The sequence below is a fragment of the Panthera uncia genome, chromosome D2 (assembly GCF_023721935.1).
Source record: "Panthera uncia isolate 11264 chromosome D2, Puncia_PCG_1.0, whole genome shotgun sequence".
Lineage (NCBI taxonomy): Eukaryota > Metazoa > Chordata > Mammalia > Carnivora > Felidae > Panthera > Panthera uncia.
In genome coordinates this window covers 71,238,601-71,265,299 of record NC_064818.1, presented here as the reverse complement: position 1 = coordinate 71,265,299, position 26,699 = coordinate 71,238,601, and the positions used below count along the sequence as shown (strand labels likewise).

The 26,699-nt window shown below is 42.8% G+C and overlaps 1 protein-coding gene across 2 annotated transcripts in view; it reads left to right on the top strand.

Annotated features, from left to right (window-relative positions):
• SHTN1 (shootin 1) overlaps positions 1–26,699 on the top strand; it is a 101,381-nt gene that overhangs the window by 48,861 nt on the left and 25,821 nt on the right. For both annotated transcript variants that reach the window (XM_049646507.1, XM_049646508.1), the window contains exons 9-14: positions 5,208–5,354; positions 8,704–8,857; positions 10,560–10,659; positions 15,750–15,832; positions 22,057–22,166; positions 25,351–25,404. In XM_049646507.1, coding sequence (XP_049502464.1) covers positions 5,208–5,354; positions 8,704–8,857; positions 10,560–10,659; positions 15,750–15,832; positions 22,057–22,166; positions 25,351–25,404 — 648 coding nt within the window. The remainder of the gene's footprint in view (positions 1–5,207; positions 5,355–8,703; positions 8,858–10,559; positions 10,660–15,749; positions 15,833–22,056; positions 22,167–25,350; positions 25,405–26,699) is intronic.

Sequence of the window (26,699 nt, the reverse complement as noted above, 5' to 3'; positions counted from 1 at the left end):
AACACTGCCACGCTGTATACCCATTATCTCGGCCTTTCGCCAGAATAATGGTTTTCCTCTCGTGTCAGAGATAAGCTTTGAGCTTCTCATGTTCCGACCACCCTTCGTTGACCTGTTGTCACTGGGTTTTTCATGGCCCTGGGGCTGGTTTACAGGGAAACGATGAGGCACCAGTTGGCCGAACTATAACAGCTTGTGATACGGCGCTGGTCTGCCCGAGATTTCCATCTACCTAGAAGCAGTTTGAGTCTGCCTGTGCCCTGTAGGTCGTGCCAGAAAGTAGCTAAGGAAATGTAAAACATTCATAGGTAGAAGTAACCAAGGTGTAGAAGGAAGACAAAGCGTGGGGTTATGGGAATGACATTTGAAAATCAGATTATGGTTTTGTGCAGGAGTCTTTCTGCACTCGAATGTAGCTGTGCTAGCAATGAACTCTGTGAAAGGTTTCGTCCAAGACGTGAATTTGAAACATTATGATTCATTTTATTCAGAGAGTTTAATGAAAGGTGAGTAAAAATTGTTCTCTTGTTACTTGGAAGAAAGAGAAAAGAATTGAAGTGTGTCAGAGCCCTTCGGAAAAGCTACAGCGATGTAAATAATGGCACCAGATAAACAGCTGAGGGGGAGCGAGAGTAGGGATGATGTGAAGACGCCTCCACCGTAAAACTGAAAAGGTTGGCTTGTTTTCGACCCGAATGCCAGCGTCTGATTTTGAGAGACATTTTCACTTTTACATCTGTTGTTCGTGGAACAATATTAGAATACAAAGCAGCTCGAAGGAAACTTGAAGGCCACGCAGCAGCAGAGAAGATAGACGGGAGAAGCAGGATTCCGCTAAGAATATGAAAATGAGTGGTGGACCCTGCCCTTCACCTGGTAGTGATGGGCGGAAACGCGACGCTGACCTGTGACCCCGGCATGAGGAGACGGAGGTGGGAGGAGGGAGAGCAAGGGCACTTACTGGTGCCCTCAGTACTTGCAGTGGTGCTCGATGTTTTTTTATAGTATCTACATTCGACGTGCACAATAGCGAGAAGAAAACTGTTCGTTTTTGTTTTTTTTTTTTTTCAAAATATGGTCAGACTGGAAGCCATATACCTTCCCCTTTGCACGGTTGACAGACTCTCAGCTTTTCCACGGAAAACTACTGCTCAACAGTGCATGACTTGATTTAACAAGAGAAGTAGCTCTTTTGCATTTTGGTTTTTAGTGCATTTAGCAAACATCTTCAGAAGCCAGTGTCTGTGCTCATGGAGGGGTGGGGGGACTATAATGGCGAAGGAAGCAGCTATGACCCCTGCCCTTCTGGAGCTTAAGGTCTGGAGCCTTAGAATTCAATAGTTAACTTACTTCATGTTTTTAACCACAAAAGGAATGCATATACCTTGTAAAAAATACAAACAGTTCTAAAATGTGTAGAGTAAAAAAATGGGGAGTTTTCTCCACACTCCTACTTCTACCTGTCCATTAAAAAAAAGTGCATGTGGGGGCACCCGGGTGGCTCAGTGAATTAAGTGTCCGATTTCAGCTCAGGTCATGATCTCACGGTTCGTGGGTTTGAGGCCTGCGTTGAGCTCTGTGCTGACTGCTCAGAGTCTGGAGCCTGCTTTGGATTCTGTGTCCCTACCTCTCTCTGCCGCACCCCCCCCCAAAATAAAATAAATAAGCATGCAAGTTAGTGGGTCACAACCAGAATTTCTTTTTTAAAAAATGCATATGCACGTACACACGTGGGAATATTACTCAGCCATAAAGAAGAATGAGATCTTGCCATTTGTGACAGCATGGATGGATCTAGAGGGTATTAGGTTAAGTGAAGTAAGTCAGAGAAAGACAAATATGATTTCACCTATGTGTGGAATCTAAACAAAACCAACACAAAAGCAGAAACAGACCCATAAATACAGAGAACAGACTGGTGGTTGCCAGAGGGGAGGGAGCATGAGGGGATGGAAAAAATGGGTGAAAAAAAAGGCAACATAGAAAAACAAAACAAAAACAGGACCCTCCCTCAATAAGGAAGAAACAGCCAGTTGTCTTCCTGTGTTAAATTTTTGTGTTTTCTTCAATGTAATTTCATTTTTTTAATAGAAACAGTATTTTTTCTTTTTTTTTAAAGTTTATTTATTTACTTAGAGAGTACATGCGGGTGATCAGGGGAGGGGCAGAGAGAGAGGGAAGGAGAGAATCTCCAGCAGGCTCCATGTTATCAGCACAGAGCTTGATACGGGGCTTGGTCTTACAAACTATGAGATCATGACCTGAACTGAAATCAAGAGTCAGACACTTAACTGACTAAGCCACCCAAGTGCTCCGATGTAATTTTAGTTTTTAATGAAAGATTTTCCTGTACTTTTTGAATATAGTTTTTCTTGCTAGTCAGTGTAGTTTTCCTTATTGGAAAGCATGGGTGCCTCATTCAGAGTGTAGTCTGGATATACTAGGGGACTGTTGTGTAATCGGTACTGTTCTTCTCCCAGACAACTCAGGTGATATTTAATATTCTCCCGGAAAGAATGAATTATATATTAATGACACAAGCTTTTCTTCTCTTTTTCATTCTTTGAAAAGATTTATGAAATTCCTCCAAAATTCTGGAACCTATGTTTGTGTGATAAGAGACTAACCTCTCTAACCCTAGCTGTCAAGTTCTTATCATAGTTAAAAGCCAAAGTCATAGGCGTTTGGTCACTAAATTTCCTTTAAACACATCGTTAGAAGGCGTTGTGTAGAATATTTCATGTCAGTGTCTTCAAATCTAGAAAAAGTCAGACTAAGTCTTTTCACGTTACCATCGTTACCTAGGGGAATTTATTTTCTGTATGTTCTTTTCATCGTATGCTTTTACTATTTAGGGATTGTTACAGGGTTTTGAGAAAGAAATTCACATTATTAACATCCCCAAGACATAATCCTCACCTTTTCTTTTCAGAAGAACCAAGTTGAGATAATTTTTGATCGTGTAAATTTGAACAAGTTTTCCTAAGTGCTGTGTAGGGAAGGAGAGCTGTGTCTTTCCCCCAAGAGAGAACGGGAGCTCAGAGAAGCAGTGCAGTGAGAGGGACACAGCCGTGCCTTGACTGACGACGGTGGCCTGTGCCCAGCACTGTTTGTCTGCTGAATTCACCGGCTCTGTCCTGGTCGCCCACACCAACTGCTGCCTCTCTTTCTGCTCCTGGCCACCAAGCACTCTTGGGAAAAGCCCTCACTTGCCGGAAAGCCAGAGAACTCAGTGACTCTGGCTGCTATTTTCAGGCCTTCCTGTTTCCTCTCTAAGGTATTTGCTAAGACACCGGCAAGGGACCCCAATCAAGTTGAGTTTTAAGAGGAGAAAAATGGCTTAAAACATCACTGTAATAGTAATAGTAGCAATAATAATAATAATAATAATAATGTTTTAAGAGGGGAAGATGCCTTAAAACATTACTGTAATAATAGTAAAAAGTTTTAAGAGGGGAAAATGCCTTAAAACATTAATAATAATAATAATGTTTTAAGAGGGGGAAAATGCCTTAAAACATTACTGTAATTCTGTAACTCAGAATAGCTCATTTCGATTATACTGCTGGTTTCAGATGCCAAACCTGGATGGCTCTTCCCTAGCATGGCGATGCCTCTGACCTCACCGTCCTGGTGCGCAGCACCTATGCGTGTGCACACACGCCCGTTCCCTCACGCCTCCTCGGCACATTCCATTCTTACGCAGGAATGAGCTGTCTGGTGGAAGGCGAATGCCAGTTTTACTTTCAAATGCCTTTAAGAATCTCAAACTCTGGGGCGCCTGGGTGGCTCAGTCGGTTAAGCGGCCGGCTTCGGCTCAGGTCATGATCTCGCGGTCCGTGAGTTCGAGCCCCGCGTCGGGCTCTGTGCTGACAGCTCAGAGCCTGGAGCCTGTTTCAGATTCTGTGTCTCCCTCTCTCTGCCCCTCCCCTGTTCATGCTCTGTCTCTCACGGTCTCAAAAGTAAATAAAACGTTCAAAAAAAATTAAAAAAAAAAAAAAGAATCTGAAACTCTGAATCTCTACTATAATAACATGGGCCTGATTTCAGAGTTTATGAAACATTTCATGTGTAGAATCACCTGGTGGCTAACATGTGGAGGGATATTAAGGAAAAGAAGCAACAGGTTCATAGAGAATAACGTCGTATTCAAAAATGTAACGTTGTGAAGACTAGGTGAATAAGGTATGTAAGTTGCTTAGTAAAGCGGCCAGTAAACATTAATGTACCTTTTCCCATTTCTTCTTGACCCCCCTAACTTAACTACTTTTATCACTGGGGAAAAGCTAATTGGTTTAAAACAAAACATTAGGTTTAGTAAATATCAGAGGAAGGAGATTAGCCAGGTGGTTGAGAGCTTAGGCCTCGAAATCAGACAGATCTTAGCTTAAATCCTGGTTTTGCCACTTTCATGTGTTCTTGGGAAAGTTGCTTAACCTCTCTGACTTCAGTTACCTTATTAGTAAAAATGAGATACTAATGGCATCTACTTGACAGTGTTGTTCTAGGGATTAGATGATGTGATACGTGTGAAATCAACACCGCATCTATCACAGTGTTAGTAAATTTTAGCTCTTCAAGGAAGAAGTATTTAACTCATAGGATTTATGTAAGGATTAAAATAACACGTATAAAGTATTTAGTAGAGTACTTGGTATAAGATAAGTTCTTAATAACTATTAGTCAGGACTATTAAGTATTAATGTATTTTAAAACAATAAAACAACGAAAAACTGAGGTATAAAATAAGACTCATTTATTGCCTGTATGCCTAATTGGGGCAAGGGTGAAGGTCCTTGAAGACAGCATCAAAGTTATGGTTGAAATCATAGGGGTCATTACTTCTAGAACTATGATACTGTACCATTCAGCAATCGTCTTTAACTTTTTAAAAAATGTTTATTTATTTATTTTTGAGAAAGAGAGAGAGAGAGAGAGAGAAAACACAAGTGGCAGAGGGGCAGAGAGAGAAGGAGAGAGAACCCTAAGCAGGCTCCATCCTGTCAGTGCAGAGCCTGACGTGGGGCTCGATCTCGCAGACCACGGGATCATGACCTGAGCCAAAACTAAGAGTCAGATGCCACCCAGGTGTCCCGCCTTTAATTTTTTAACAGAAGCTCCACGTGCTTTCCTGTTGCTCTGGTTTCGGTTGGGGAGATACGCGAGATTGATTGGCACGTATATCTTTTTGTCCTTACCTCTTACAGATGTTCATCGAACAGAACAAGCTCAAGAGACAGAGCCATCTTCTGCTGCAGAGCTCTGCCCCCGACCAGCAGCTGTTAAAAGCTTTAGAAGAAAATGCAAAACTTGTCCAGCAACTTGAAGAAGAGAGAATTCAGCATCAGAAAAAGGTAACAGATTTTCTTCTGGAGTCTGGATACACGCCAACCTGCAAGAGAGGGCTCAATGCGGTCACCTAGATAGAGTTCCCTCCTTGGCATTAGTGAGTCTTTCCAGTCTTCTCGTTTTTTAGAAAAATGTCACCAGCAAATGCAGTTAATTTAGTGTCCAATTGAAGATTTAGAGCGCACTATCCCAGACTTCATAATGATCTTTAAACCGTCCAAAGGACTGAAGAAACGAGGGAAAGAGAGAGCACTCGAAAAGAGCTTGGTTAAGGCCCAGAAAGCACGGTTGGGACATCTGCGAGTTGATTGTGTTTCTGGAGACCGCGTACACCGCGAGAAGTGTGTTTGTCTCGGAGAGCTCATTGGAAGGCATGGGTTTTGTTCAAAGAGGGAGGGAGCGTCCATGTTAGTAGTAATTGCTTAGAGAAAATTTCCGAATTTGTAAAACTCGCACAAATATATATGTTTAAAGACTTCCCAAGTGGTTATTTCATTTTGTCCGAGTGGAGCGATTCCAGCTGACACGGCCCACCTTCCTGCGCCAGGCAGAAAACATCGTCATCCCGCTGGGTGAGAGAGAGGAGGCGGGAGGGGTGGGCAGGCGAAGAGGTGGAACAAAGACTGTGAAGTTAAAGAAACCACTTAAGAAAAATTACATCAATATTTATACTACTCACAGCGTACCTCGTTTGTCAAGAAAAGCTTGTTGGCTGCCGTTTTATCATCACCTGTCAAAGTCTCTCTCAGCGATAATATTGACGTTTAATCCTCGGAAGTTTCTGGAGTTTTCACAAAGTTGGTCATGAGGCAGAGTTGATTTTTTTTTCCCCCTCAGTAAGGAATGTTGGTGTATGCGTAGAACCTCCAGATGAGTGGAGAGTGGCAGCAGTTGCCCCTGGGGGGAGAGCTAGGGAATAGAGCGGGGAGGGGAGAATTTTTTTCTTTTTTTCTTTTGGTCCCCACGTGCAGGAATTACCATTTCAAATAAAGAGAGGGAGGATAAAAGAAGGGTTATGTTCATTCGGCTGGTGTTGGAGTTGTCTCAGTTTTGAAAAGTCTTACTAGCTATAGTTAGCGCATTTAGTAAATAACATGGGCCTAGAGCCAACCGAATTGACGTGAGGTGTGGGATTCAGCCACTGTATATGTACCTTGTCGGGGTAGGAAGAGAGAATAGGTGATACTAAATTTGAGCACATCGTGAATGCAGTTGTAGCAATCAGGACTTGTAAGGCGGTTACGCTAGAATATATACTTCCTCTGGGTGGTCTTTCATGCGTGTGGTCTTAAATGGCTCTCCCCTGTCTGTGGGATCCCCTGCAGACTTCCCAGCAATCTTTTAAACGCTGTGTTGTTTTCACGATGATAAGAACAACACATACTTCATCTAATGAACAAACTTTTAAAATGCGGTACAAGTTAAAGAAGAAATGAAGATTACCCGAGAATTCCATATTTTGGTACCTATCCAAGCTTTATGCAAATAGAGAATTTTATGAAGATAGTTTATAACATTTATTTATTTTTGAGACAGAGAGAGACAGAGCATGAACGGGGGAGGGTCAGAGAGAGGGAGACACAGAATCTGAAACAGGCTCCAGGCTCTGAGCTGTCAGCACAGAGCCCGATGCGGGGCTCGAACTCACAGCCCTCACGGACCGTGAGATCATGACCTGAGCTGAAGTCGGCCGCTTAACCGACTGAGCCACCCAGGTGCCCCTGAAGATAGTTTAAATGGGATAATACCGTGCATACTGTTCTACAATCTGATTTTTTTTTTCCAGCTGGTAACGTATCATCCTGTGTCAGTGTGTAGTGAGCTGTGTGATTTTAAATGGTTGTATATAGGACCTCATTTAGTGAACACGCTATGATTCCTTAAATCAATAATATTGGTGGATATTTATTTTCAATTCTTCCCTGTTACTAAGAACACTGTAGTGAACATATTTGAATATGTATCTTACTATTTCTTTTTTTTTTTTAATTTTTTTTTAATGTTTATTTATTTTTGAGACAGAGAGAGACAGAGCATGAATAGGGGAGGGGCAGAGAGAGAGGGAGACACAGAATTGGAAGCAGGCTCCAGGCTCTGAGCCATCAGCCCAGAGCCTGATGCGGGGCTCAAACTCACGAACTGCGAGATGGTGACCTGAGCTGAAGTCAGACGCTCAACCGACTGAGCCACCCAGGCGCCCCTCTTTTTTTTTTTTTTTTTAAGATTTTTGTGAAGTTTATTTATTTTGAGAGAGAGAGAGGAAAAGACAGCCTGCATGAGCAAGTGGGTGAGGGGAAGAGAGAGAAGGAGAGAGAGAGAATCCCAGGTAGATTCTGTAATAGCAGCACAGATCCTGACGCAGGGCTCAGTCTCACAAACTGCAAGATCATGACCTGGGCCGATCTCAAGAGTCAAACACTTAACGAATTGAGCCACCCAGGCACCCCGTCTTACTATTTCTTTAAGGCAAATTTTAAAAGTAGTATTGCTGAATCAAATGGTCTTTCTTTCTTTTCTTTTCTTTCTTTCTTATTTTAGAGAGAGAGCGAGAGAGCGAGCATGCATGAATGGGAGGAGGGGCAGAGAGAAAAAATCTTAAATTTTTTTTAATATTTATTTATTTTTGAGAGAGACAGAGACAGAATGTGAGTGGGTTAGGGGCAGAGAGAGAGAGAGAGAGAGAGAGAGAGAGGGAGACATAGAACCCGAAGCAGACTCCAGGCTCTGAGCTGTCAGCAAAGCCCGATGCGGGGCTCGAACTCACAAGCTGTGAGATCATGACCTGAGCCGAAGTCAGATGCTCAACTGACTAAGCCACTCAGGCGCCCCCAGAGAGAAAGAATCTTAAGCAGGCTCCATGCTGAGCATGGAGCCTGACTTGGAACTCAATCCCACAGCCTGGGAATCATGACCTGAGCCAAATTCAAGAGTCGGTCGCTTAACCAACTGAACCACCCAGGCACCCCTCTTTCTTCTTTTTTTGTTTTTTAAAGGTTTTTGATACTTGTTACCTAATTGTCCCCCAAGGGCTCTTTTTCATGCTACTTTAATGTTCTCTTGAAAATGGCTATGAAAGTAATAATCTGTTTTAAATGAATTTCATAGGTATTATTTTACCTTTTTGACCCATGTTTAAACATTTAATTATCTGGGATGTTAAGTCTCCAATAAATTTATATCGATTCACATAGCTGGTATTTTAAGTATTGACTGTACTCTAGGATTTGGGTGGTTTTTAGGATGGATTGGAATCTCTTTGCCATGAATTGGAAAGTAAAGGGAAACAATGATGTTTTTCCCCTTTATTTTTGCTTGACAAAGGAAAGACTGTAAAGTTCTGTTTATAAATTCCAGGTGAAAGACTTAGAGGAGCAGCTAGAAAACGGAGCACTCCACAGAGAGATACGCAACCTTAAACAGCAGCTGGGGCTTCTGGAAGAAGATAAGAAGGAATTGGAATTGAAATACCAAAATTCTGAGGAGAAAGCCAGAGATTTAAAGCATTCCGGTAAAAGCATCAAGTGGGCTCCCGCGTCTTAGCAGTCTGTGAATTCCCCACGCCCAGCCCCAAGCCGGGCCGGTAGCGAGTCCAGAACCCTTGCCCAGTGCTTGAAAACGCAGTTGAATACTCAACTGCAGTTGAGTCGAATGGCCACTGTTCTCCAATGATCCGCGAGCCCTTACGCCTCTGTTTTGGACTCCGTGTTCGTGAGCTTCACGTACAGAATTAAGAGACAAAGATACCGCTAATATGAGAAGACCAACATTTCAGCATTTCTCAGGGCTTCAGATAGGAGTGTTCGTGGAGTTCGTACGTTGTTCATTTTAGGGCGCGTTTCTAAGAAGAATTCAGCTTTAAAGGTTCATACAGCCCTCGTGTTTGGTGTCTAATTATACCCATGAACTAATACTTTCAGTATCACAGCTAACAATAAAATGGGCAACAATATGTATATTAAGTGGAAAAACTTTTAAAACACCAGGGGATATTTAAATCAAAGGATTTATTCAGTCAGTTCTAAGAAGGCTTGACAGGAATGTGTGAATTGGATTATTCCACAGGGATAAGTAATAAGTTTCTGTCGGAAGGTAGGTGATTTAAGGAGGCAGGCCATTCCCTTTTATAACAGCTTCAATATTCACTTCAGCTTTTCGGTTAATTTTATACTAGAATTTCGAAATCTGTATGGAAGAACCATGTAGGCTTTTTTTTCCCTTTAAAAAGGATTCAATGCTTTCTAACCCACAATGAAAATGAACCACAATTTATCTTTTTAATTTGATCTAAAATTAAGAAGTATTCCATTCTTTTTAAGTGAATACCCAGGCAGCCTGTGGCCAAAGCCAGCTTGGTTATATATGTAGAAACAAATAGGCAGACCACTGGGGGTGCAGTCATTCATGGAGAGAGGACTGGCTGGGGACAGAGAGAGCCATTCCTGAGTCCAAACAGTATTCAGTGCCTAGAGCCTATCAGAGCCCATGTTAGAGGTATTCGCATCTGTGGTACACATTGAACTCGAGCTTCTTGAACTCAGAGTCTGTGTCTTTGCACAGCACCAAGCATGGACCCTTTCACACTGTTGGTGCTTAAATACCTGTTTCGTTCATGACGTGAATGCATCGGATGGATAAATTGTATTTCCAGAATGCTCCTTCGCTTTTTGCAAACAGTTTCTGAAGTTAACAGACCTTTGAGAGTCTGAGTCTGGCTAAAATCAAGAACTCGAGGATTTGCAATTTTTGAAGGAAATTAAGTGGTGGGGGAAAGCGTGCTATTCAAATTCATACTGAATGCCATCTTTAAAATTAATGCCCGGTCTGTACATTTTAAAAGTCCAGTATTAACAATTTCTTAGTGTTTGAGTGGCGTTCCATTTTAACAAATATTTCTTCAGCCTACTCAGCCCTTACTTCCCGCCCGTCCAGCATTGTCCCGAGTTTATTTTTCTTTCCCATAGTTGTATGTGTAGCCACAAGACAGTCATGTTTTCTTGTAACCTGTGTAAGGCCTCTCTCGCATTAGCGGGGGCAGCTTGGAGCATAAACATGTTAAGACGTTCTGCAGTTTCCTACTGAGATTTCTAACTTTGCCCGAATAGAAGGAACTTGATTTTGAGAGAGGCTGTGTGTTTTCATCTCTGTGGGGAAAAGGTGTTGTGTTAAGTTGCCCGTTGCGGCTCTTTTCTGAACGCTTGCTCTCTGTGCAGTTGACGAGCTCCAGAAGCGGGTGAACCAGTCCGAGAATTCGGTACCTCCTCCGCCGCCGCCTCCACCGCCGCTTCCCCCTCCTCCTCCCAACCCCATCCGGTAAGCGCCTGCGGGAGGACCTCTTGGCATCAATGCCCTGCCTTGTCTGAGAACCTGAAGTTGATGTGAGCGGTAGCCCTTCTTTACAAACAAGCAAACTGCTGTCTTTGCCTCATTGGAGGAGTGGGTAGTAAAAACTCAGAAACGCTGAAACTTATCAGCTGGTACTTCTCTCAGCAGATTTTTGCAAAGGCCGATGTATCACTCCCGTCTTGTAATCTATATAGAAAGGGCAGAGACAGTCCTGTGGCCTATCCTGTTCTCCTGCCCGGGATGTTCTGATTCCACGTGGATGTCCCAAACCCAGGAGCCAAGACATTTGTGTAAAAAGTCGGATGCTTCAGTTGTAAAATTTCACTCCACGATGCTGGGATTTCCGTTAAGTGGAAGACCAAGAAATTTTGAGCCTTTCTCGGGTGTTTTTCCCTTTTCGCATCCTGATCTGAATTTGAAAAGCTCCGGTTTATTCATTTACTTTAAAAATCAAAGTGCTAAATGAAACAAAAATTTATCAGTAGTAATTGTCACAGACTAGTAATTAAGCTAAAAGTGCTCATTATGTTTTATCCCTGACCTCACATTTAAACCTTTAATAATGCCGAGAGAAGAACGTTCCATAAGAAGAAGAAATTACGTTTACGTTCTTGTGATAGAGAATCATCTGTGCAGACAAGAATTCACTTTTTCTGAAGCCTGAGGCTGACTTGATGGTCCCGAGTGGCTGAATTAAGCACAATAGACCCTAGAGTCAAATATCGCCTCCTGCGGTTGGTGCTTCGTTCTGACGCCCCGCATTACGTCAGACAACCTGTTTGCCCTGGTGACAGCTTACCTCCTCATGTCATGATGCTGGCTGCTTCTGTATAATTTATTCTGGAACAAATGGAATTTAAAATTTTGCTAGCGTTTTTTTTTGTTTTGTTTTGTTTTGTTTTTACCTTTCATTAACTCATGTGTTTTGTTTAATCCTTCCACCCGGAGAGGCCATTTATTCACACTTTGCACCTTTGCTACTCCGTCTGAATAGAAAGTGTAGCATTTTCCTCCCACATGACTATGAAAATGGGACTTTGCCTTTTAAAAAGATTCTCATTAGTTTTCCTTACTGAGTAGGGGATGACATAATCTACTTTAAGCCATTGACGTAGTCAAGGCAAAATAATTTTTACATGTGATCGGTCCGAGAGTCAATTGAAAGAATTTCAGGTATTTTAAATTCTTTTCTGTCCCGGGTAGCTAAATCTGTTGGAGATATTCTGAATTTGACATTTAAAATAGGAAATTCATCACTTTGATCTTTCTCTAAGGTGTAGAATTTTGAGCCGATAAGAAAGGTCACTTCTGTCTACGAGGAGGGAGAATTGTGAAGAAAGTGATTATAGTCTTGCCGTTGGCCTTTAATTTTTAGTCTAACAAATCTTGAAGCCCTTGGAATTAAAAGTAAAGTGTAACCTAAATAGAATATTTTCCCAAAGAGCACTTTATAGTTATACTGAGAAATGAATGTAGGACTCAGACTATGTATGTCTAAAGCGTGAGCTCTTTTTTATAAGGCCCTTTAAAGAAAATTTTCATTGAATAACATGAATGATTTTTATTATAAGATGAATTTAAGTAGCGTAAGATGTAATTTCTCAGTAGAAAGAAATTTTTTTTTGGTAAGGAGTACTTTCTTGTCAAAGAAATATATTTGCATGTGTATTGAGTTTCATTGGACTTTGAATCCACAAATCAAGGTTTTCTAACTTTGTTCCTCAGCCATTTGTTTTACCCCGACATAGATCATGGATATAAATGAAAGCAGAAAAAAAAAAAAAGACTAGGGCCTGCTCCTTTGACCCAGGGGACAGGTGGGAGAGAGGAAAGTGAGGAAGAAGGCATACGTTGGTCATGTTTTATAGGCAGTGGTGAACGCAGGAGAGGTCCTGGGCAGGCATGGCTCACGGGGAAGAGTTGGGTGTATTGGTGTATTAGTCGGCATTCTCCAGAGAAACAGAACCTGTAGGGGTGTGTGTATATACCTATGTACATGTGTGTGTATACATCATATACATTCACATAAAAGATTTATTCCAAGGAATTGGTTCACGTGATTATTGACTATGACAAGTCCCGGGGTGGGTTGGAAAGAGAGCCAACAAGGAGAGCCTAGGCTGTGGTTTCAGTCTGAAGGTCAGTCAGCCTCCAGACCTAGGAAGGGCAGTGTTTCAGTCTGAGTCTGGAAGCAGGAAAAAGCAGACATCCTAATTTCAAGGCCAGAGGGCAGAAGGAATTCTGTCTTACTTGGGCAGTGGTCACCCTTTTGTTCTAATGAGGCCTTCAACTGATGCCCACCCACATTACTGACAGCAGTTTGCTTTACTCAGGCTTCCAATCTAAATGTTAGTCTTATCCAAAAACCCTCACAGAAACACCCAGAATAATGTTTGACCCCATATCTGAATACCTCATGACCCAATCAGACTGACTCAAAATTAACTATCACAGTGGGCATGAGAAACACTTATTAAAGAATTTCAAGGTCGATGCCTTCCACTGAACCATTCAGTGTTTGGGAGCTCTTGCTTGAAGCTTTTATCCATTCAGTTGAACTGGCTGTGAAATGGGGCAGTTTTAGCCAGAGGTTTGGATTATTGGTCCCAAATGCCTTGTCCTGGTGTTCTCATCTGGCCTGGGAGACCTACTTTATCTGTAACCTAAGCCCCGTCTTGACAGAGGGCTCTTTTTTAATATTACGGATGATGCTTCTCTGGGTACCATATAAGTCTCCCAACTGTACTTCAATTCAGAATAGTTAAAGTTAATGCTTTCTCTCATCTACTTAGGTGCTTTACTTCACTTATGTAAATATACACATATTTCGAACAGTACAAATAACTTCCTGCTTTGTAATCTTTACGTACGATAATTCAACACTGAAAATTTCAGAACCAGAAATGGGTTCATTACAGAGTGTTGTGAGAGAGTAAGGGGAGGCCCCCACCTGGGGGCAACCCTCTCCAAGCCCCCCTCTGCCGTGGAATGTTAACCCTTAGACATCGAATATCCCTTGCCCTCAGTCACAAAATGGGAAAAATGAGCAAAAAAAGTTTGCATTATTTCATTTCTCCCAACTTTTGGAATAAAATATGCTTGTTTTAAAATTCTGTGTAAATAAGGATTTCTAACTCCTTGGGAACATAATTTAATTCCATTTGGGGCCACCGTGAGTCCAAAGAAGACAAACTAAATGAAGTCAAAGGTCCACTGACTTTTTCCAGTTGGTAAGTTCTAAAAGCCTCACAGGGTCAAGCAGAACATAGTGCTTTCTTTTCAGTGTGCTTTGCGAGAGACTGTTCAGTGTGTTTGGGAGTTTTCATAAAAGGCAGTTTGAGGATTAATAATAAAACTAAAGGCAGAAGTAAGAAATAGAAACATCTGAAAAATTACGGTCATTAGGAAACACTGAGTTGTTCTGTCCTCAGCCAAGTATTGCTGTGTGTGCCCAGGCATCCCTTTTCCTAGGGGCAACACTGTGCCTTCCCAGCTTGGCCTCCTCAGGACGATTGTGTCCAATCCAGTTTATCACACAGAGGACATTGATAATGTAGTTGAAGGAATTCAAGAATTCTCGGTCCATTTGGTTTTTTTGGTAAACTATTTTGAGGGGGAATGATAACATATATAGAAGTGTGCACCAACTTATGTACAGTTTAAAAGTAATATAAAGCGAATACCCGTGTGTTCACCATCCAAATCAAGAAATAGAAAAATACTGGCCTAGAGTCTTATCCTTTTATCCCTTTTTGAAAGAAAAAAAATTTCTTGCCTACATATATATCCCTAAACTCCTATAAATATACATATGGGTTTTTTTCCTGACTATATGATTAGAATTTTTCTGTTTGCATTTGAGTCTCGTTCTTTTTACTCTACATTATTTTGCAAGATTCATCCGTGTTATCTTGTGTAGCTGAACTTCATCCATATTCATGGATACATAATCCATTTTATGAATGTCTCCGTGTGCTTATCCATTCTGGTGCTTATAGACATTTGCGTTGTTACCAGTTCAAGGAAATTATGGAAATTCTACATGAACGTTCTCGTACGTGCATCCTGGTGTACAAGAGCTTGCATTTCTGTAAGATCCACGGAAGTGGAATCGCTGGCTCCTAGGATGTGTGTATCTTCAGCTCCACAGGATGATGCCAGTTTTCCAAAGTGGTATTGTCAGTTGCTACACTGTCTTCAGTTTGAGAATTCCTGTTATTCCACAAACCTACCAATGCTTGATATTATCAGACTTAGCGTCTCTTGCCCATTTGATGACAGTGTAACTAAATCAGTGTGGGTTTCATTTGTGTTTTCCTAGTCACTAATGAAGTCAAGCACTTTTTTTTGTATGTGTTTGGGAAGTTAGGACATCTTCATTTATGGAGTTTCAAGGCTTCTGTCGATTTTTTCTGTAGGATTACCTGCTTTTTCTCATTGATCTGTAGAGTTTCTTTTTTATTCTTTATGGTGTCTTTTATTACATGGAGATCTTAAAATTTTAATGGGGTCAAATTTGTCATGATTTGGATTTTGTACAGATTTTAAAAACATGGGCCAGAGAGACTGTGGTCTAAATGTATTTTATCCCTTAAGTATCTGGTCTGTGTCATTCAGATTCAGAGATTTTTATGCCCATATTTCACAAATAGATATTTACTGAGAGCATCCCCTAATTCTTTCAGCCTTCCCTTTCCCTCAAATGTATTACATAGATGGCTGTTTCTGAACTTGGGGTATGGATATTGACACTGTTTTCTGTATTTGTTTTACTTTGCGTCATATTGGTAATTATAGCGGCCCCCTTCTTTGAGTAATTAATTTGCTTTGAATAATTAGATGGTTTCATGCAGAAAGGGATGAGACATCTTTCTCTTCCCTAAAGTGATGAAAAGTTTAATAACTTACTAAAAGTGGTAAATAGACTCCTAAATTCTGGTATTTACGTACCTTGAGAAGAATTGGATTTTTACTGATTATTTTGAATCAGTACATTTTATTTCTTGGATCATCAAGCACCCAGTAACCTCCTGTTATTCTTCTTCTTTCTCCCAAAGATCCCTCATGTCCATGATCCGGAAGCGATCCCATCCCAGCGGCAGTAGTGCTAAGAAAGAAAAAGCAGCTCAACCAGAAACAAGTAATTCTCACCCCGTTTGGTTTGCTTTCAGTGGTTTTAGCCCAGTTTTTCGGCAACATACGTCCTTTTTGAGTTCTTTGACCACGAGCGGTTTGGGGAGAAATGTGAACTTAACAGCTGATAAGAAGGAACAAGATGTCGCTGCCTTTAAGCAGCTCATTGTCTAGATCACGTCCCTGTAACGTGCATTCTGCTGGGATGTGTCTTTACAGGATGGGGCAGTTTACAGGCTGATGTGTTAAGGAAAGAGAGGGAGTGATTCCAGGTGAGGGGTTTGGGGAGGGGTTTTTAGAGTTGATAGCAAGTGAGCTGAACCTTGATCAGGCACCTGCTGTCTACTGGTGCCGTGCTGTGTACTGGAGACAGAAGACATAGAAGCTACATTGAGTGGGGGAGACAGGAAGTAAACAAGGGTGATCACTTGGAGGAAGAGCAGAGGTTTCTAAGAAAGGATGGAGGCGGGCTGCCGGTTTCAGGAAGCAATGCCTATGCTGGGCAGTTTGGATTTAGGAAGTCGGGGTGAGGGTATTTAGAATAAAAGTTCACGTAGAGAGGCAACAGATTCAAGGTCCAAAGAGGGGAGGGAGCTTGGCCTATCAGGAAACTGAACAAAGGTTGGTATTTCTGGAACATGGGGTGCGAGAGAGGAGCTGTGAGCCAGATTATGGAGGCTGTGGTCAAGGTTTCAAAATGTATCCTAAGGGCAGTAGGAGTTTTAAGTTGGGGTGTGACATGATGAGATGGGTCTTATTAAAGACATCCCGCTGTCGGCAGCAAGAGGACAGAGAGCAGACCGCAGAGGAATGAGGGGATGAGGAGAGGCTGTCCGTCATTCAGATGCCGGCTGGCTCAGATGAGGGGAGGGTGGTTGCAGTAGAGACACAAAGAAGTGGCAAATCCAGGAGCGACTCTGGGAGGTGCGATTCCCAGGACTCTGGCTCACTGGAGAGGGAGAAGTGGAAGATCACATGAAGAGACGGGAGTGGAGGAAGAAGGGCTTGCCCATCGAGCAGAGGCACTGGGCGGCCAGGAGTAGAGTCATCGGCTCACAGGGCTGCGGGCAGGGGTGCGCAGCCACACGGAGAGCAACGGAGACCAGTAGAACCCACACGAAGCTCAGCACGTTTGCTCAGCAGCTGTTAGTTGCAAAGCGTGGTGGATTTGCCCGGTTCGAGCCCAGGCTGGTACAGACTTCTTGGCCCCCTTTTCCTACCCCCCAGGTTCATTGATCCAGGCCAGCTGCTTTCCTGCCACTGGCAGGGTGACATTCTCAGATCCGTTGTCCCACGTTCTGTGACAGTGCTACGCTTCTCACTGCATCAGAATAGAGTCCAGACCCTGTAGGCTGCTTATCGATGGTTCTCTGCTGTTACCTCAGCCTCATTTGTCTACATCTGCTCCTCCTTACGACTGGACCATTACCTCGAGGCCCCCTATGCGCTTGCTCTGTCTTTCCTCCTTCCGGCATTGCCTGCTGCCTTTAGTCTATTCAGAGCTTTCTCTGGCAAGGGGTTCTAATTCTGCCTCTCCTGTGCAGGTTCCAGGCTCTTCCTCCACTCCCACTTATTTTTTTTTAATGTTTATTTAGTTCTGAGAGAGAGAGACAGAGCGTGAGTGGGGGAGGGGCAGAGAGAGCAGGAGACACAGAATCTGAAGCAGGCTCCAGGCTCTGAGCTGTCAGCACAGAGCCCTATATGGGGCTCAAATCCCTGAACTGTGAGATTGTAACCTGAGCTGAAGTTGGACGCTTAACCGACTGAGCCACCCTTATTTATGAGTGTTGGCTCATTGCTCTGTGTTGCTATAGCTTTTTGCTTCGGATTTTGTAATGTCCCATCCCCCAGCCTCTGCTGTGGTGTTTGCGTTATTTCCACATCTCTCCTCCTGAAGAGATTGCAAGCTCTTTGAGGGCTTACTCCTGTCTGCAGGTCTCCCACAGCTTATATGCATCTTCAATGAATCCAGGTTTAGACCCGACCCTATCTTTCTTAGCCGGAACCTCGCAGCACCATTACAAATGAAAGCTGTGTTTCAATCTTGTTTTGGGACAGTTGGTAAGTCTTAGAGGGTTGGCAGGGCAGTCAGCATAAAATGATTTCCCCGTCTAAGTAAATTACATTATTAGCTTGTCAACCCCCACAGCACCCTTAAAGTTAAAACAAAACAAAAAAAAAGTTCTGAGCTTCTTAACCCCCAGTGTCAGAAACCATACAGTTTTCCTTGAAATGAAAGTGATATTTCATTTACAATTCATGAAATGGGGCAGTAGTCTCTCCCTCATTCTTGAGCTATTGGATTATTACCTGGGATATCACGTTACTGATCCAGAAGTCGCTCATGAGATTTTAAACTGAAGCCACCCTAAAACTATACTGCCTTAAGTGATATGGACCGCAGCCATACGTGGTTGGAGCTTCTCTCTGTCTGGCAAGGTATTTATTTATAGTGACTTGTTAGTAGTTCAAACTGAAAGTTAGTTGTTAAATGAATAAATCAACAGTGATTAAATGCATGATGAGTAAGTACAGAGCATCAGACATTGGGGTCGTCTGTAACACCTTGGAGTTTGCATTTATAAGTAGAGACCAGTCTTACTAACGGTATTATCTTTTGTTAGCATCTTATGGTGGCTTTCACTAGCCACTTGATATGCTTCTCAGAGCTGATGAATGAAGAAACTGTTATTACCAATGGCTCTTAAAAAGCTTGATTGTAGGGGCGCCTGGGTGGCTCAGTCGGTTAAGCGGCTGACTTCGGCTCAGGTCATGATCTCGCGGTCCGTGAGTTCGAGCCCCGCGTCAGGCTCTGTGCTGACAGCTCAGAGCCTGGAGCCTGTTTCAGATTCTGTGTCTCCCTCTCTCTGACCCTCCCCCATTCATGCTCTGTCTCTCTCTGTCTCAAAAATAAATAAACGTTAAAAAAAAGATTGTAGGGGAAGGTCTGTGGAATATTCTAGAAGTAGTTTTTAGGTCAAATATAAGAAATAACAAACTTTGAAGTTAATAACTCTAATTTTGATAAGAATGCATTTATTGAACAAGTTCTGAGATTTCAGAGGTATGCTTGCTGTTTTGTCATATATTTAGGTCATTAATATGTTGGTATTGTCTTACCTCAGTTTGCTAACCTGCTGAATGGAGAAAATCGTAGTTCCTATTTCATAGGGTGCTTGTGAGAATTAACGAGTCTCCTAACATGTAAAGGATTTAGAGTAGTACCGAGCATATAGAAAGTACTCAAAATATTAGCTTAAAAAAACAAACAAAAAAAAGGACAAGGTTCCAGCTACCCTTTGAGGGGTAGTAGTCCTCATTCGGGAGGCTCTTGTAATCACTGTAGTTAAGGGAATATCCTTAACTTTATGACCTTACGTCACATTCAAACTCATTCAACCATGATGCGTTGTTTAGAAATTTTGTCCATCGTGGTGGCATAAGATTCTTTTTAAATGCCTTTTAGAAAATGTTAGTGAAAGAGAAAAGTAATCCTGTGGAATTTAAAAAAAATCATTTTCCTTTCTTGTAGGTAATAACAAAAGGTTTTATTGAGCAACAAGGTGATGGTTTTGTCTGTGGGTCTTTTCTTTGAGGAACGAACTTATTTTTCAAGTGGGTCTTAAACTTTAAGCCTCAATTAATTACATGTAGCTTTCTGATCCAAGACTGACCTCGAAGCACTAACTCAAAGAACATTTGATTTGATTTTCCTGTGGCAGTTCGGTGACATTAGACCTGTTGTCTTCATTGGTCCCTTTTCTTTAATCTCCAGCATCCTGCATATTTCTATTGTCCTTCTGATTACATGCTTTTGTGAGACAATTACCAACTGCGGGATGGCAGAAAGAATTACAAAACATGCCATGAGCTCTCTGTAGGTGATTCTTGCAGATTTATTAGAACTGCTTAATAGTTGAGAAGTTCGTATAGATTGCTTTTTGCTAGTTCAAAAACAGGGTCGGTGAGAGAGAAAGCTTGTGTAGCTAACCTAGCGTTGCCCTTGTATTGTGCCCGCGTAGGGGATCTGATAAGAGTGATTTCTTTTTCTTAAGACCAATTAAGCCTTTACCTTTGAAAAAGACTAAGAAATTAAAGCCTGGTTTATAATCTGTACACAATCCAGATAGTGGTACTTCTCTGAATTATCACTATGATTCTGGCAAGCAAAAATAAGAAACTACTTTAAATTCCTGTTATGTTAGATGCTGCAGCAGATTTGAATGGTGTTGACCATAATTCTCCATCTGTCTGCCTTAATTAGTTTTTGTATGGTGCATTTAATTGGGTTTCAGTCATTCCTTACAGAGTGCTAATCTGTTTGTCGGCAGTGTTCCTGTTGCCATGCAGCTCTTCTTAAGGCTCACTCCAAATGGCAGGCTTTCTGAAAATCAAATGGTTTTTTTTAGGATTAAAAAAAAAAAATTCCAAGGAATAACTTCCATACCCATACCAGGTGCTCGAATGGCAGACCTGGGTTTGTGTCTCCCCTGACTTTGAATAGGGTCAGCCAAGGCACCGCATGGTGCATAATGGGTATTCAGATACCGAATGAGTGAGTGAGTGAATGAATGAATGAAGGAGTAAATCTCTATCCCGAGTAATATTCTTATCTGTCCCCTTGTTGATTGGGGAGCCGTCAGCAGAAGCTGCCCGAGAAAATGCTACTTAAAGGCATACAGTTGATCAGCCCACAGTCTTGCCTTCTTTCATTTATTGGCTTTGTTGCCATGTTTCCCATGTTGCCTGGTGAAGGGTGCTTCCTTGCCATCTGGATCTGAAAAATGCTATTTGGGTATTGAGAACTTTTCATTCCCAGCATTTCAGTGGCCTGTGGAGATGACAGGACCCTATCTGAAGTCAGGACTGTACCAGAAGACCTAGGTTGTTTGATGAATAGAGCAGTGATCCTGTCACTGAGGTGCTGCTGAGGTGAGGATGGTAGAACCTTCTGGATTCATCTAGTTGCTCCCCTAGGCACGACGTACGAGGAGTAGCTACTCTGTGTTAGCGTGAAGGCCATGTGGCAGAAAAGGAAGCCATAACGTAGGCCTCATTAGTGCAAAGCCCAACACTCCTGTCCATTGGCTTGGGGTCATTGTTATGATGGCCTCCATTTACAAGTTGTCCTTTGGGATTTGGTTATTCCTGCTCAAATAGCAAAAATATTAATAGCCATGTAAAGCCAAAACTTGAATAAGTCATTCAGCAGGTAGAGACCTGCTGAGTGCCTACCATATGCCCCACACTGTGGAGTGTTCCAGAGAGCCCAAGTGGAAGGTCTTTATGAGGTATTTAAACTTAAATATATCGGTTGCAGTGAATGAGGCGGGTGTAAACACAAGATCTACAATGGCATTAATGGTGATAAATGTTCCAAACGTGATTCAGTGCCTTCTTTGGTCAAGCTGTTGTGCAAGAGACAGATTTCATGATTCTAATCAATAGCGTTAAGCCCACCTCAGCTATATTCATCTAATTGATGCATATTTCAGCAGCTTCATTGTTTTTGTAGCAAAATCGTGCAAAGGTTAGACAATAGACAGTTGAAATTTTTAAAATCAAATTTAATTACTTAATTGCAATCATTTCTGGGTGTGTGTTTTCTTTTAACACTGACAGTTTTAAAAGACTTGAAAAAGGGTTGTGTGAATGTTTCCTTCCGTTGTGATTCCTAAATAAAAGATGGCAATTTAAAAATAGATTTCACCTATTTGCTATTCATCTTCTGACTGTGGCAAGTTAACAGATCTCTTTTATCTTTTATTTTCAAATGGGCTTTTTGATAGTTATTCCTTCTTTGGGCTGATTCCTTTGACATAGGATGTTATAAGTTCTAAAAACATCACGGAGGCAAAGATGAATGATTATTTGGGGTACAAAGCTGGAGAAATGCAAGTCTATCATTATGCTGACAAATGGAACCAAATTCTGTTCACTTATTTAACAGAGATGAGCCAATATTGACTTCCAGGCTACAAATTAGACCTCAGATTTTAGAACTGTATTTCTAAGAAACAGATCTTTTATTATAGGATTTTTTTTAATTAAAAAAAAAAGTGTGGCTACCTGGTAGCTGCTAACCTCTGTAAATTGTTACGTGATGTTTTGTGATTTGGTCTGAAAAAGCACTGTGGTTAATTACAACGTGCAGGTTTCCTAAGTCACCAAAAATAGCAAGTAGCTGTTTTCCTGTAACATAAGATGATTTACATGTGTGTTCTTTGATAGCCGAAGAAGTCACGGATCTGAAGAGGCAAGCCGTGGAAGAGATGATGGATAGAATTAAAAAGGGAGTTCATCTTAGGCCAGTGAATCAGACAGCTAGACCCAAGGCAAAGGTACGGAATGACTAATTCTTCCCCTCCCGTGATGTTTCCTTTCGCAAGTGTACAAGTTCCAAGTTTGATGAAAGCCGCATCAGGACTGACTGTGAAATCTTGGGATGAGACTGATGTGTCGTAAAAGCTTTACTTTTCTACAAACACATTTCAGGAGAACTCTGAGCCACCGTTGACCTAAATCTCTGTAGACAGAAAGTGGGGGCACCTGGCTGGCTCAGTCAGTAGAGCAAGTGACTGTTGATCTCAGGGTTGTGAGTTCGAGCTCCACACTGGTTGTAGAGATTACTTAAGCAGGGTGCCCTCCTCTGCTTGATCTGAACGGTTATGCCAAACAAATAATTATTACACCCTTTCTTTTCTTTAATTCCTGGTTCTTTTGTGTAATTCAACAAGTATTTATTGAGTATCTGCTCTGTGCCAGGTACTGTTCAGGCACTGGAGATAAAGCAGTAAACAAAGGAGACAAAAATCCTTGCCTTCCTGAGGCTTCCGTTTGAGTGTGAAGTGGAGGAGGGCTGGGTGGGCAGGTGGCATCACATGATGATGTCAGAACAGACCTAAGCCGACTTCTGAAAAACGGTGAGGTTCATAGGATTGTTTTTACTAATTTTACAAACCTGTTCCAGGACAGTGTGAGGAAAAAATTTTGTGTGTATCTATCACCAGCCGTCTTCCAAACTAGACCACAGTGAGCGCCAAGGTCTATGGAAGCACCTAGAATCTAGTTCAGTGCCTCTGTCTCTTTGTAGGTGTGTCCCATTTAAACAGACCCAAGAACAGAGTTTTTGGTGTTTGTCTTGAGAAATGTTTTTTCGTTTCCTACCTGTAAAAAAGCATCATCAGGTTGGTCCTCTTTCTTCTTCTTCTTTTAAACCAAACTTTAAGGCTCTTTCTGACTCTCACGGATGCCCCCGTTCACCTGCTTCAGTGTCCCCAAGGAGCACGACTGTTGGGTGCAAATTCTGCTGGCCTTAGTAGTTGCCACTTGGTCACAGGCAGGCGAGGTAGCCGGGCAAGGCGGGGGTTGTCGTGCCCCGGGCTGTCCACAGAAAGGGGGATGGAAAGAGGGCAAAATACCCCACTGGGAGAGTAGATTCCCGTCCAGTGAAATGGAAGCTTTGGCCAGCCGCGTGGAGTGCCGGTCTGTGCTGTGCTCTGGGAGCCGTTCTCCAGGTAAGGGATAGGGTGTAGACAGTCTGGCACGAGTGTTGAGCGCTGGTGTCTGGTGTGTGGAGCGTCCCGTTGCTGGAGGTGGGGCCGGGCCCTCTCCCCTGCTTCCCAGGCCCAACTCTCCCCGGAACGGGCGGAGCCCCGGCCCTCTCCGACCCACGGGACTGTTGTCGGGCTCACACGGACCGAAGCGTGGAACCACTTGAGAGTGGGGGCTCTAAGGGGAATCTTTGAAACGAAGTCATATTTGAGACTTTCAAGTCACAACTATTTTGAAAAGAATAAGCTAAACCAAACGGACTAGAGGAAAACACGGCATCCTAAAGAAACAAAATTAGGGTAGAGAGAAAAACGTCGAGAACGTGTTAAATCCTAAGCCGTCGCTGTTGCGGATGTCCCTTCGTTCTCAGAGTATCACTTTGTCCTTCTTCTTTCCTGCCCTGCCTCTTCCAACAGTTACACATTAGTTAATGTCAGTTCAAACTGGAGAACAACTGCTCAAGGATCAGTGGACGACTGGGTTTTCCGCCGGTAATCCTTAAATCACGTAGATGTAGTGTTGAATGACCTGGTCAGTAACCCTGGAAACAAGCCACTGCATGCGCCTCCAGACACCCCCACCCCCCCCCCCACCCCCGGGGCCTCAGTGCTTTCCTGCAAGGTCACGAGCTATGAGAGTGCTTGCCGGCCAGGCTCGCCCAGGCTCCTGCCTTCGCCCAGGGCGCCCGAGTGGCACGTAGCCCCGGGCGCTTGTTCAGCCGTCATCACCCGAACAGTTTACCTGCAGAAGTCAAGCCTGCCTTAAGAATACTAATTTAACTGCATCTTTTCTAAATTCCTTGACATTTGTTGTTGATACCGTTGTGGTTATAATTAGTGTCTTAGAGCTTTTGACTGGCACTTAGGACTGGCGCTGGTGGCATGTGTATTTCCCAGAAAGCGCAGGCTGCGAAAGTTGAATGTCTTGGTCTAATCCGTACATGAGCAGCAAACCTCTCTCTCCCTCCCTTCCCCCCCATCCTCCCCTTTCTACCTCTCCCTCCCCACTCCCTCTTTCCCTGTCACTGTCCACCTTTAAAAAATTGGAACAGGATCTTATTCTTTCAATAACTTTTGAGAGGAAAGGGTTATAGGTCGCTGTTAATCACTTCCCATTTCTTGATGCGAGAGAAATTAGCTTTGCCTCTTTTCCAGGAACCAGAGGCCAGGGAGTCCCCCGCAGGCTTTCTCTTCATCTCCGTCCCCTGTGGAAGGAAGTGGGACAGGGGAGGAGATCACGGGTCTTTCTTTGAAAACCTCATGCTAGATTTTCCCTCCGGTGAATTAGTGGAGGGATCCACGGAGACTGTGAGGGAGTGAGGGGCGGGCAGACATTACCCAGAACTGCATTTCAAATCGCTGTGTTCACGGTGTGGCCAGAAGAGAAGCCCTCTGAGCTTTCTAACCGCTTCGGTAGCCGGTGATGCTAACGTTCTCCCCTGAAGCCCGGTTCTTGGCCGACCCCTGCCCCTGGCTCCGTCCTGAGATCCCCGCAGCAGGCCCCGCGGCCTCTGCCTGGAGCTGTCGGAGCTGAGAGAGGTTTCTGCCCTGTCGCTTGCTTCCTGCTCTGTGCTGCTGCCTTCCTGGTCGTCGCTCGCTGTTAGAGGCCCGGCGACGCGAGTGGAGAACAGTTCCGTGTAAAAAGTTCTGAATACTTTGAAATTGAATCTTTGGAATCGAAATCTTTTCTCTGTGTGGTGACGACAGGAAGTAACAAAATGGCATTTAGAAGATGCTAGCTCGAGTCCTTATGCCTTGACTGTTTCTCCTAATTGTCTGTTTAACTGCCACTTGGGAACACTAACATGTCTAATCTTTTTTCCTAACCGTAAGACATAGACCTCACTTAAAAAAAAAAACAACAAAAAAACCCCAGTAGTCCGTATAAGTTGCCAACACTTTGCCCCGTAAAAATCTCGGTTTAGACTTTTAAAACTGAATTATTAATTGTGCTTTCTTTTTAAAATTGTAGCCAGAATCTTCAAAAGGCTCTGAGAGTGCAGTGAATGAGCTAAAAGGAATACTGGTAAGAATAGACCTTTGGTTTTATTATTTTTAGTTCATGGGACAATGAAAGGAGAATATTTTTGTAATCTATTTCTCTGAATAATTGGTTGTGATGCGTTTCATTTTCATTTGCCATAACCCTCAGTTCTTTTTGATAGCTCGCTTGATTGCTCTGTGGACGCCTCCCTCGGGCATGTTAATGTTTGTTATGTGTCACTACTCTGCTGTTTCTGTTCTAGAAGAATGGTTGCACTTGCACCGGAATCATTATTTCCTGTTCTTGCCCTCCAGTCCTTGCTTGACAGCTTCAAGATGAAGTGACCAGATCTAAGGACCAGGGCATGCCGGGTCATAATGGAAACACAGTAGAGACTCTTGCATGGATAGTGCTTGATTTGAGGGCCTGAATGTGGAACCTTTGGTGCCAAAATGTAAATCTGAGCTCCTACCCAAATATCCACATATGCTACGATCAGGGTCGCAGTCTGCTTTTCCTCACAGTTTAAAAAATTATCTGGTGATAAATTGGAGAATAGAATAAAAGTCCCTTTCTTTATGCTACCAACTTCATTTTCTACAAGCAACTCCCGTCCATTGGAGAACAGGCCTAATGCCCGTCTCCAGCCAGTTTTCTTCTTTCCAAAGCATATGAGCTTGCGCCAGCAGAACACAAGAGCGCTGCCCTGTCGGGCACTTGCTGTCAGAGAGGAACGCCTCACTCCGAAAATGTTGTCAGATACTAAGGGCTCTATTCTCAGATCCTGTTACAGTCTCAATCCCGGTTATTATGCACAGTAAGTCAACAAACGTGGGGGCGGGGATACAGAACTAATATTCCCGTGTGTGTTGTTACTGTGCTAATTACGCATTGCATGGAGACATCCACATAATTGTGGTAAACAGAATTATTTTCATCAAGCATGAAACAGCAGACTTAACTGAGAATGGCTTAATTAGTCTGCTTTACTTTTAGGTGAGTGGCGTTCGTACTGAAGAGAGGTATAGCCTCCCTCACGGTGGTGTTCCACCTACGGAGTGAAGTGTTAAACCCATTGAAAAAGTAGCGTGGTTATTATCCAACCGATTCTTTATTGAGAAAATCTTGTTATCCAGCGAGAACTCCCTACGCTAGGCCCTTTTGTTGTCTCTGCATTAGAATGCTAATTCCTGTTCATGAAGATGCCCTAGAATAGAGTTCTGATCATCAGTGAAAGAGTAAACTACACTGAGGTTGACTATTTAAAAATCAGGTTTATCTGAAAACATCAGACATCTGTCTAAGATACAGATGATATTTGATGAGCTAAGATATCC